Raw genomic sequence first — 12367 nt, 5'->3', positions numbered from 1 at the left:
TAAATCTCAACGGTGTTTGAAATCAGAAGACAAAGAGAAGCGGCAGCTACAGTTTATTAGCGGATAGCACAGACCACAAAGCTATGAGCACATCAAACGAATTCGGCGCAAAAAGGTGAATAAGTATATGCGAGCCATTACATAGGCGAATTTGTAGTCAAATTGTATAAGGGTGAAGCAAGGCAAAGCAAAAGCTAATAATAGGACTTGAGTACATGCATGTATGGAGAGGAGGATGAATCATCGAGCGATATTTAGGCGACCAACACTTTAGCTAGAGTCTGTCATGTGCTCTAGTGATATCATGACGGTACAAAGAAGTATGCGAATTGTTACCATTCGAAAAACATCATCTGTTAAGTACGTTAGTAAAAGCGCTTAACCAAAATTAACCATAATCGAAATTGGTTGTAGGATAATTGCTATAACCATTCTGTCCGACAAAGTCATCAAAGTACTTAACGATCAAAGCACTGATGACTTAGTGTTTACAAGTGTGAAAGTAGCAGTCAAAGATTTACATAGTGTACTAGTAACAGCGAGCGATTCGAAAGTGGAAGGGATAACACGTAATTACTCACTAGCATGGAAAACAAGTTAACCTAAGCTTGCTACGTTAGTGTTAAACATAGAATTGCACAAAAAATATGATGTCTACATTGACAACTGATAGAATCTGTTCCATTCAAAGTGAGTCGAAAACAACATCTGGTGAATATTCGCAAATCATATATGTATAATTTTATTCACTTCACATGATACTAATCATGGGAAACCTCGGTAAATAATAGTCAGATTATAAATGTGTGATTGAGAGACGCGATGAATCTGTACAGTGTTTGACACCGGTATGATGAAATAATTTTCGAAAATCTTAACTGATAACTAAAGTACACCATTTGGTAACGAGAAATGTACAGGAGTAATAGCATAGTGAACACTAGGAAATCTTATACCATTTATTTTACTAAACTTTAATGTTGTAGATATTTAAATTATTGGACTTCAGTACCATGTAGAATATTTTACTTAACTAAACATTTATACTGTGGTCAAGAAGTAATAGTCAAATATTTTCATTGTTTTCTTTTCATTCTAGGTTTGTTGGGAATTTTTAATTTTCATAGCCAATCAAGTATCCATGATTATTTGAACAGAAATTATCTCGGGAAGATAAAATGGAATTTACTCTTGAACAATTACTTTTTTTTAATATTTGACTCCAAATAGACTATTTCTTGTAAGAACATGATAAACTCAGCATTATGCTGATCACTACAGGAATTTTCAATATTTAGTGACGTACTATTGACATAACTTCGCCTGTAGCTCTTCTAGAGTTACTGCCGGTCTCAAGCCCATGCAAAGGAAGAGGGTTGGGCATGGGGTCGGCAATTCCATCCCGTAGAAAAAAGTCTTTCTAAAAATACTCCAACCAGATTAAAGAAATTAAACCATTTAAACTGCCCTGGGAGTTGAAGGAGGAATTATGACGCCTGAGGATGAAAGCCGAGGTTCTTCGGAAGTCACGAGGACGATGTCTCTTCTAACAACCGGAACAACAATTTTTATAGGTACATGGGACGTCCGGACAATGTGGGAGACCGGGAGGACCAGTCAAATAGCGACGATAGTGAGGAGATACAAATTGGCAGTACTCGGAACCAGTGAAACCCATTGCACCCAAACTGGACAGCGAAGGCTAGATACGGGAGATATGCTGCTGTACTCCGGTCAAGAAGAGGAAAATGCTCCACACATTCAAGCAGTTGCTCTGATGTTGTCCAAAGGAGCACGTAATGCACTAATAGGATGGGAATCTCACGGATCCAGGATCATCAAAATACCTTTAAAAACAAAGGAGGGGATCACGATGAATGTTATCCAGTGTTATGTACCCACCAATGATAGCAACGACGAAAACAAAGATCATTTCTATGAGAGGCCGCAATTGATCATAGCGAAGTGCTCAAGAAAGGACCTCACCATTCTGATGGGAGGCCTAAACGCCAAAATCGGAATGGACAACACCAGGTATGAAGATATCATGGGACGACATGGACTGGGAGAGAGAATCGAGAATGGTGAGAGATCTGCAAACCTATGTGCATTCAACAAATTAGTTATAGGTGGCACCATAATCTCACACAAACGCATACACAAAGTTATATGGATCTCACCGCATCACACCACGGATAACCCGATAGATCACATTTATATAAATAAAAAATTCCGAAGGACAATGGAAGGTGTGAGAGCCAGGAGAGGAGCTGACATAGCTTTAGATCACCACCTGGTGGCGGCGCACACAGACGTTCCTATAGGTGTCACTTCACCAACAGTCAGAGAAATCAGGACGGCCATCGGACAAATCAAGAATGGGAAAGCAACAGGACCTGACAATATACGAGCTGAAACACTGAAGTCAGACATTGAAGTAACTGCAAACATGCTTCACGTTCTATTCAGGGAGATTTGGTAAGAGGAACAAGTGCCAACGGACTGGAAAGAAGGATATCTCATCAAGATACCAAAGAAAGGAGATCTGAGCAAATGTGAGAACTACAGAGGCATCAGTTTGTTATCAGTACCAGGAAAAGTTTTCAACAGAGTGTTGCTGAACCGGATGAAAGACACAGTAGACGCTCGACTTCGAGATCGACAGGCTGGATTCCGTAAGGATCGATCGTGCACAGACCAAATTGCGACACTAAGGATCATCGTCGAACAATCAATTGACTGGAATTCATCACTATACATCAACTTCATTGACTATGAGAAGGCGTTTGACAGTGTGGACAGGAGATAATTATGGAAACTTCTCCGACACTATGGAGTTCCTGAGAAGATTGTCAATATTATTAAGATCTCATATGATGGACTACAGTACAAAGTGGTGCATGGAGGACAGCTGACAAATACATTTCAAGTAAGGACCGGAGTCACACAAGGCTGTCTACTCTTCCTCATTCTCTTTCTTCTGGTGGTCGACTGGATTATGAAGACATCGATATCTCGAAGAAAGTACAGAATACAATGGACAGCTTGCGTGCACCTAGACGAATTGGACTTTGCAGATGATCTGGCCTTTCTATCCCATACACACCAACAAATGAAGGTCAAGACAAACGGTGTAGCAGCAGCCAGTGCATCAGTAGGTCTCAACATACACAAAGGTAAAAGCAAGGTCCTAAAATACAACACGGATAATGCCAACCCAATCACACTTGATGGAGAAGCTCTGGAATCTTTCACTTACCTCGGAAGCATCATCGATGTACAGGAAGGACCTGTTGCGCACGTAAAAGCGAGGACTGGCGATGCAAGGGCCGCACTCATACAATTGAAGAACATATGGAACTCAAAACAACAGTCAACCAATATCAAAGTCACAATCTTCAATACGAACATCAAAATAGTACTACCGTACGGAGCTGAAACGTGAAGAACTACCACAACTATCATCAAAAAGGTACAAGTATTTATAAACAGTTGTCTGCGCAAGATACTGAATATCCATTGACCGGATACCATCAGCAACAGCCTACTGTAGGAGAGGACAAACCAGCTTCCATCTGAAGAGGAACTTTCGAAAAGACGTTGAAAGTGGATAGGACACACATTAAAGAAATCATCAGAGTGCATCACGAAGTTAGCACTAACTTGGGATCCTGAAGAGGGACGGAAAACAGGGAGATCAAAGGATACACTGCGTCGATAATTGGAGGTAAACATCAGAAGGACGAATAGCAACTGGAAATGAGTGCCCGAGACATTGTTTGATGGAGAATGCTGGCGAACGACCTATGCTACTCCATGAAAGATAACAGGCGTAAGTTAGTAAGTAAGTGATAAGACTCAGGAATTAGAAGCAGACATGAAAAGGATTGGATAGAGAGTGCTGGTGGGCGGCCTATGCTCCCCCACAAGGAGTAACAGGCGTAAGTAAGTAGGTAGACTATTGACATATTAAACGTAAATATACAAAAAGATCCACCGTTACGATCTTCAGGTGTTATAAATAAAAATAACATCCAATTGTGAAACCCTGAAAGTTAATTTGAATCAAAACGTGCGCAAAATATTTATTTAACAAATACACAAGTTATGACTAACGAAGAAAACAAGTCCTTAATTATAAGTTAAATAAAATAGCGAGTATACATATGTTGTAATTGTGATATTTCAAAAGGGAATTAAAGAATATACAAATAAGTATGCGTCGACAGCCTAGTTATTTTGTGTTAGCGGGACATAGATTGCATTGGTGCATGCTGATTAGATAATTCTTATCCAATCAGCGCTAGTGGGTGCTTGGAGAAGACTCTAGAATCTTCTCATGTAAAAACTATAAATATACTGACGTATTTCTTATTGTGCTTCTTACTTCATCTACCCCTTGTTATTCGGAATATAATTTCTTTCCTGTTCAACCGTGTTCTGATTTGGGGACTTGTCGAGTGAATCGGTGTCCAAGAATACTAAGCAATAGGAATAGCTGGGTCGTACTAAGAAAAATTATAACATTCTGATAAAGTAATAAATTCAGAACAACATATTGCAGAATGTTTAATTATGTACAGTCTAATTAAATTTTAAATACCACTATTTTATTGATATTAATACAGTATAATATTGAAAACCATTGACTTCAGAAACAGATTTCTTCAGATCTTTTGAAAAATCTTATTAAATGTGACACTTGATTTAATCAATGATATTTATTCGAGAAAATAACTTTAACTCCATTTCACTTTACTTCATCTTTTAGTATTGGTGGGGAGTGGAAAGAAAAAAAGCAACCATTAATGTTGATCAATTAAAATCACTAAGTCAGTCAATCAGTCACAACGTAGAACTTCGTACGTACGTACATCAGTTCGAGTTGCCATACCACATCAGCATAAAGATGCAGTTGTCGATTCAAATCCCATAGTGGTAGAAGTAGTAAAAGTATAAGCATTATGTGAAAAATTAGGGTTTGAAGATGTTATTGAAGGAGTATAATACAGTGCAATAAATTTGAAAAGAGGAAAAGGATAGGGACATGAGGAATTCAGAAGATTAGAATTTGGTAGAACACAAAGAGTGAATGCACCTTCGCCATTGCAAACGATTTTGAGCCATGTCATTCAAGGTCTCTAACCATCGGTTGATATGATCTCGCAGATCCCAACCAGGTAGTCTACACCTACCAGCATGGCTAAATCCAATTGTCAGTGACTTCATGGATTTGTGCAATGTCTTGGTCTGGCCGCCCCTAGCTTTCTTCCAACCTACTCCTACACCATAAAACATTGCACGTCGGGGCAGTCGGTGGTTGGGCATACATAACACATGTCCCAGCCATCTCAACTGATGAAGTTTCACTACTTCATCAATCGATTTTCCATCCTTACCTAGTACCCGATTCCTAACAACTGCATTACTTACTCGGTGGTCCCAGGACATACAAGTAATGCTTCGAAGACACCTATGATCGAACACTAGTAGTCTACGAATATCCTCTACTCTTATTGGCCATGTTTCACTGCCATAAAGTAGGACGGAACGAACTGTTGCACAGTAAACCCGTCCTTTGGTTGGTAGACGGATATCACGCCTACGCCATAAATGACGCAAGTTGGCGAAAGCTAGACGAGCCTTCTGTAACTGTGCTGAGATTTCGTCACACATCAGACCACAAGGGCTGATGAGACTCACAAGATAAGTGAAGCGGTCAACACGCCCAACTACTTCACTCCCTATCATTAGTTCAGGTGTCGATGCAACTCAATCCTGAAGTAACATTTTGCACTTCGAAGGGGAGAATCTCATCCCGACCATGCCTGCATATTTGCTTATAGTTGTCAGAAGACTGCATTTTGTCGGCATCTTCACCAAATAGAACTATGTCATCGGCGTATTCTAAGTCAACAAAATCACTAAGACAAACTAGTAAAGAACAAAAATTTAGTGTAAATGAGGAAGCATTTCCAAGTTAATTTCGTTTGGTGTTGTTTGCTTGAATCTTATCACTGATGTTTGGGATTGGAACTGATCAGTCTCTTATATGCATCCTGTGTGGATTGCCTTAAGTCACAAGCATTATGAGTAAAGATGAATGGCTGCTAGCATCCCAATAGGAGAAGCGCACACCCAGCTGACGAATCCCAAGTGGGACGAAACGCGTGTCCTGGATTCAACCGATAGCCACCATCCATATCTCTAGTTTGAATTTTTTAAAAATACACTTATCTGCCCAGCTACAGTACACTATACGCTATATCAAATAGTATGAAACCATTGATTCGTGGTACACGATTTTCAGTGAATACCAACTCGTTTATATACTTGTGTTTGAAAACTGACGCATTTTACACTCTACTAAAAATACTAAACCAACAAACAAACAATCCATTAATAGCTAAAAGATATGTGGATTCATTGAAGACCATGATGATTAATGCAAACATGGATTATTGTTTGGTTTATTAAATTAATGAGTTTGGTTATTTCAACGAATACAAAGGATTGTTTTCATAAAAAAAATTTATTTACACTACATAAGCATCTCATATACAACAATCCCGTAAAAAAATAGTTACAGACCACCGGCAAAAAGACTGCCCATAAATTCGGGATTCGAAACAGCCGAGAAGCCAAGACATCCTTCAGGTGGTGTACGACTAGAATGAGCAAGTTTTTCTTTGATCTCATCTTCTGTAAGCTTTTGGCGTCGATTCAATCGGACTGGTTTTCTTTCAGTAAATCTAAAACGATGGAAAATTTAATTAAGATTTTCTACTGGATATAAAATACTAAAATAGGATTGAATAAGACAGGTAAAGAACTTAAGGATCACGTGAATATTACTAGGTTTCCGTGTCTTTTAATGCACATCACGATGAGATGTTATTGTTAGTAATCGTTTATAAAATTATTTTGAAAGCTTACTGGCAAACAGCGCTAATTTGTAATTCTCTATGCTGTAAGAACAGTTCAGGGGAGAATGTGTGGTTACAGTCCCGATATTATAGCTGTATAAATATGCTTAAACACCAAGTGAATGAAAAACACTTTTGCTGAACATTTGCAGACAATTTAAGAAGTAAATGTTAAGTTGATGAACAGTATATACAAGTGCAGTACATGGAGCTCAACGTTACACCATTTGTGGGACTTCATTTGTTTAGTTCCGTTTACCAACAATTTAATGAGGGATTTCAAAAGGTTCACGGATGCTGATAGTTAAATAAGTGATTATGGGGTATGAAAAATGAGGTTATGTTCCTAATGAGAAACGAATATCAAACGTCGACTGAACTCGTTGCAAATACTACCAATAAATTTATTTATTTAAACACACAAACATTGGTACAAGGAGGCACCAAACAGATATGTGCCACATAAATCATTCGGTTTGTATGAGGGCTGGGATACTGCCCAGGAGCCCAAACCGAAGCAGGTGGTTCTCTTAGGGGGCCACACCCCCAATATATTCATGAGAACATGGAAAAAATTGGTAAAATACTCTGAAGAGTCCAATCCCGATCTTCACTTTCGTTTATAAGTAAACATAACCGGGAAGTCAGGTGTTCGACCCTGAGAAATATTGTCTACATATAATGGTATAACTGAACCAAAACACTTCTTGGACAAGTTTTATGTGAGGCATTGGAGCAGCTTCCACCAATGGCGTTGTTTGGTAACATAGGGACCGAGTGGGTTGTTAAGACATACTTTATGAAATGGAGTCACGATGTGCAGGATAATTGTATTATGTTATTCATCAAGAATCCATGGGAGCACTCTAAACGACTAACAATTTATTTGCTTCAGACGTAAAATACAGTTAAGAATCAGAACCCATGGAAAATCTATCGTAACTTTCCTTTTATTTAAACAATTGAACTAAACGGAAACAAAAAGCTCCGTATTAAACGTTTAGTGATTTACTTTTGATGTGTTACTATATTAATTACTTCTTAGCAATAATAATATGTATCGTTTTCCCTTTGGTATCTTTACCCTTAATTACATAAATCATATTTGAGCGCCATAATTAAAATTCTTTATAACTAGATGAAGGGGGATTTATCACACATAACTTCAGAAATTTGTTAACGAACTATGAAAAGAACGGCAAAAAATAAGTATACGTTTAGGAAATACCTTTTCCCTTTAACTTGTTTCATCCTTTTTTCTAGTTTCTTTGCATCTAGAGCTGCAGAAAATTGGCGAGATTGATGCTTCGCGACCACTATATCACGATCATGAGCTGTACGCCTTTGTTCTTCTTCTTCACGTTCAGCGCCAAAAAGGTCGTTCCATGAAGTATCTTTCAAAAATCTAATGTTCCACAGTTCACCAAACCACGGATTACGCTAAAAGAGAATGAGTAACAAGGTTAGTTAGCTTCTGGCTTATTACATCTTATATACACTGTAACACCACAGGAGGCAATAAACATGGTTGTACATAAAGCGAGGTCTTTAGGAAGTAAAGAATAACAAACTTACGATTGACTGTGCAAGAATCATGTCTTCTAAGGAAAGTAAAAATGCTTTGGAGTAATTGTTTGAATATTATCGATTTCCTAAACAGGTCATTTATTTCATTTGTATCATAGATAGATTAGCACAATAATAACCCCAAAATGTTTTAATAAAAGAGGTGAGCTTTTCTTTTCTTTGGAAAACAATCGCTGCAAAAGAAGTTACATATATTGTGGTCACCATGTAGAAGTCAAATGAAAGTTTCCGTCGTTTTATTATATATATATATATATATAATTAGATTATTCGGGATACTCCAATTTTGGATAGAAGTCCGAGTGGCTCCAACAATCTCAACAAAACAACCCACATATGAATCCCTCTGGTCAAAGACTACCAAAATGATGAACATCCTTATGTTGCTTTATCGTCTTGCAGACAAGACACTTTCGAATTCAAACTTCCAAACGGTTGTCTTCAGACAGGTATTTCTTAATAAATAAACTTACTTAGTCATATACCGAGCAAATCAATAAGATTCCACACATTTTACTGCATATTTAACAACAGGTAGTTCAACCTAGGAATCGAGTAGATTAAGCTATTAATTTGTGTTGTATCTTGGATACTCTTAAGTTCTGATATTCTTTGGATTGATTTCCCCTCTGTCAATTATCTGAACGTCTACAGACTTCCAATTTTTTTGTCACTAGTCAACTCCAACCTAAAAAGTCAATCGCATGCCATTAGGGTAAACGGTTCAATGAAAACAATAGAACGATGCGTTTTATTTGTTTATCTTTATGCTCTGATGGATCCTAGCCTGAATGCAACCAAATAAGTTCTATAACAAAGTGATTTCAGAAAGACGTGTTCGACAGATAGTGTGATACTAACTAGAGACTTGGATATCAAGGGTTCAGATACTGAGGTAAGTTTGTTGAGTATTAGATAATGGGAATAATCCCTAATATTTTACAAAACACTAATATGAAATAGCACAACTAGTAACAGCGTGCAGGGGAAAAGAAGTTTTTGGGTTACATGTCACAATAAGTGCCAAACTTATTTCGTCACAGTGGTTAACAAATTCTTTATTCTAAGCACGTTAGTTGAACTTAAACCAAATAGCGACGGAAGTTGAATTTAAGAAATTCGCCAATTTACCAGCGTGAATAAGGACTGACTGCACTTAAATAATGTCTTATGGTTCCTTGAAACTTTCCGCTTACGGACACTGAGTTTTTTTAGAGCTATATACAACTTTAAACAATCGTTGGTCTACTTCAGCAGACTGCAAGTATGACAAATTCTTTTCGCAAAAATGTACAAGTCGATAATAAATTGAGAATTACAGTAGAACTTCAATGAAGTCTTTGGTCACAGTTTTAAATTACTACAAAATCTAAAGAGTGGGACATGCTGTTTATTATGTGCATCCAAATTTAAAAAACTTGGATTCAAAATATAATTTTGGAATGATGAAACAGGTGCATATAGTTAGTGATGAAAGAATAATAATGATAATAATAGCGGATGCGAAGTGTTGACTAACCTTTGATCCGAGAACTTCTGTACAGTTAAGCCGTTTAGCAACACGCTTAGCTATTTTCTTGTTCAGAAACTCAACCCAGCCTTCTTCATATTGACGGTATTTTCCTACTTTTTTCTTTTTTGGTACCAAATAAACTCTGCCAATTTTGCCAAACTGTTGCATAATGTCCGAGATCATGCTAACGTTCATCCCATTCGGTATAGTTGAAAGATATATAATACCCGGAACATCAGAATCAACTTTGTCGTCCTCTATTCTGGCATCCAAAACCATCGAGTTAAATGCCGAGGTGAACTGAGACGATAACCGGGCTTATAAAATTTGAAAGGTATTAGAAACAACAAACTACAGAACTGAAATGACATAACCATGACATCAAATAGCACAAGCTAACAAGAAAATACAGTGTCTGTCAACATTTATTTACACGTAATCATTTGAAATTTGTGGAAAAGTTTACGTGAAAATAAATACGAACAGCGACACTATACATTTCTTTACACAAAGAAATGAAAATCCATCATGTTAATGCTGGGCTTAGATTTGCCGACTGCATCTTGAAGGTTAAATCTGAAGGTATCCAGCATATGGAAAACGGATTAACTGACGAGCAGATCTAGAAGGGTGGATAAAGTAGTATAACAGTATATTGAAGAGTCTTGGTTAATTACATGATTTAAATAGGATGAACGAACACGGTACATACATTCATATGCAACGTGAACGATATTTGATCGAAACGAAAAACATTGCGGCAAGAATTAAAATAAGATATATCTTAATTAACCCACATATACCATTGAAAGTTTCTGACAACAGAAAAAACTAAAGTCTTAGAGTAAACGAAAGGAAGAATAAAAAGCATCACAGTTGTGACACATATTTTGCAGGGAAATAGTTAAGGTAGAGTAGTAAATTTTTGTTTGCGGAGATGACAAACATTATGTACCAACAAAGAAAAGAATCGATGAAAACAATCATTAAGCACTACTAAGAAGGTTACACTTGCATTTATCGATGCACCAACCACAAAATAATGGTGCGACAAGTAAACCCAGGAAATAAATGTCTATAATAACGCTAAATTGTATTGTTCATCGCAATTGTTATCATCTCTGTTATTATCTAGTGGGTTAACTTATAAATTGAGAACATAAAACAGTTAGATATATTTTTCATCTAATTGTGTCCTGCCACGTTACCTTCAGCACTAATTGTTTGATTTAAAACCAACTAATATAAATGCTTCTTGCAGCCTGAATGAACAAAGTTCTGAAATATGAGTGATATAGGATTTTTCAGTTCCAAAGAACTGGTCAATATATACAACCAAGTCCGATGAAAAGAGGGAGGTCCGAATTCAACCATAGTATAATGAATTGAAAACCTACTGCATATAATGGTCAGTTTCCATAGGGAGATCGCATAGATCAATTGAAATTAATTGAAAAACCTTGATTCCAGTAGTAGGATATGAGGATATTAAAACGGAACATCATCTAGCCAACAACTTATCGGGTCTTCCATAGCATAGGAGAAGCAGACTTGCTGGAAGCAAAGGGAGGATAAAACAGACCAAAATCGCTATTCTCTCATATCTAGAAAGCCGATTCAAGAAGCGGTGAACTCTCTACATAAATTTATCGTGGAAATTTATTCGCGTTTGCAATATGTGAAGGGCAAAACACGAAGCAAAATATGGAATGCAAGTTCAGTTACACTCACCTAAATTATCAATTGCTCAACTTTATGATAACTCATACTAACATCACTAGAAGTTCCAAGATAAACGGCTAAACTTTCCTCATGTAGAAATATTAAGCTGGAGAGAAACTGTCAAGCTTCAGGCTAGAAAGAAAATACATTTATGATACTCAATGATCATATTACACAAATCATAGGAATTTACAAGCTTGTCGAAACCTACGCTATTAGGACTATCACACCCATCATACCATACAGTAATGCTCTTATCATTAACTGAAAAGAAATTGACAGCCTCATGAACTGAGAACCCTTAGTGTTAAGCGCGTCCTCGCATCCATTAAGACTCGGCTTACAATACATTTTGTGCGTTTCACGTAATGTGGGACTAATAGTCACAAATGTCTCATGTCAGATTCAGGAAGGAAAAGTCAACGGTTCATCTACACTGATGAAGAAACTGTCATATATGTTACAAAGGCGCCGAACAAAGACATTCACTAGAGATCATTGCAAACGAATTAGGGGGTTACGAAGAGACGGGAATGGAATTAAAGGCTAAATCTTTAATGCATACCGTCCTTAGGCGATGCAATGACCTTGACAAGCAGACTATCTGCTTGTATTTTGC

The 12367-nt window shown here is 37.3% G+C and overlaps 1 protein-coding gene across 1 annotated transcript; it reads right to left on the bottom strand.

The window, feature by feature from the left end:
* Nucleotides 1–6514: 6514 nt before the first annotated feature.
* On the bottom strand, nt 6515–12367 carry Smp_093850 (hypothetical protein). Its single transcript, XM_018793298.1, has 4 exons — nt 12314–12367; nt 10033–10343; nt 8155–8366; nt 6515–6752 (listed from the first exon to the last, which is right to left on the bottom strand). The coding sequence occupies exons 2-4, from the start codon at nt 10303–10305 to the stop codon at nt 6584–6586; spliced, it is 654 nt and encodes a 217-aa protein (XP_018647170.1). The 5' UTR covers nt 10306–10343; nt 12314–12367; the 3' UTR covers nt 6515–6583.

This window comes from Schistosoma mansoni (assembly GCF_000237925.1).
Source record: "Schistosoma mansoni, WGS project CABG00000000 data, supercontig 0204, strain Puerto Rico, whole genome shotgun sequence".
NCBI classification, from domain to species: domain Eukaryota; kingdom Metazoa; phylum Platyhelminthes; class Trematoda; order Strigeidida; family Schistosomatidae; genus Schistosoma; species Schistosoma mansoni.
This window is presented reverse-complemented; position numbering and strand designations above follow the sequence as displayed.

What these genes read in the sequence shown, in the direction of transcription:
- Smp_093850 (XM_018793298.1), bottom strand. Translation starts at nt 10,305, where the DNA reads ATGGTTTTGGATGCCAGAATAGAGGACGACAAAGTTGATTCTGATGTT. An exon ending in CAGAAGTTCTCGGATCAAAG is followed by an intron (nt 8,367 to 10,032) that starts GTTAGTCAACAC and finishes ATTCTCTTTTAG; the next exon opens with CGTAATCCGTGGTTTGGTGA. An exon ending in AAACAAGTTAAAGGGAAAAG is followed by an intron (nt 6,753 to 8,154) that starts GTATTTCCTAAA and finishes CCATCGTTTTAG; the next exon opens with ATTTACTGAAAGAAAACCAG.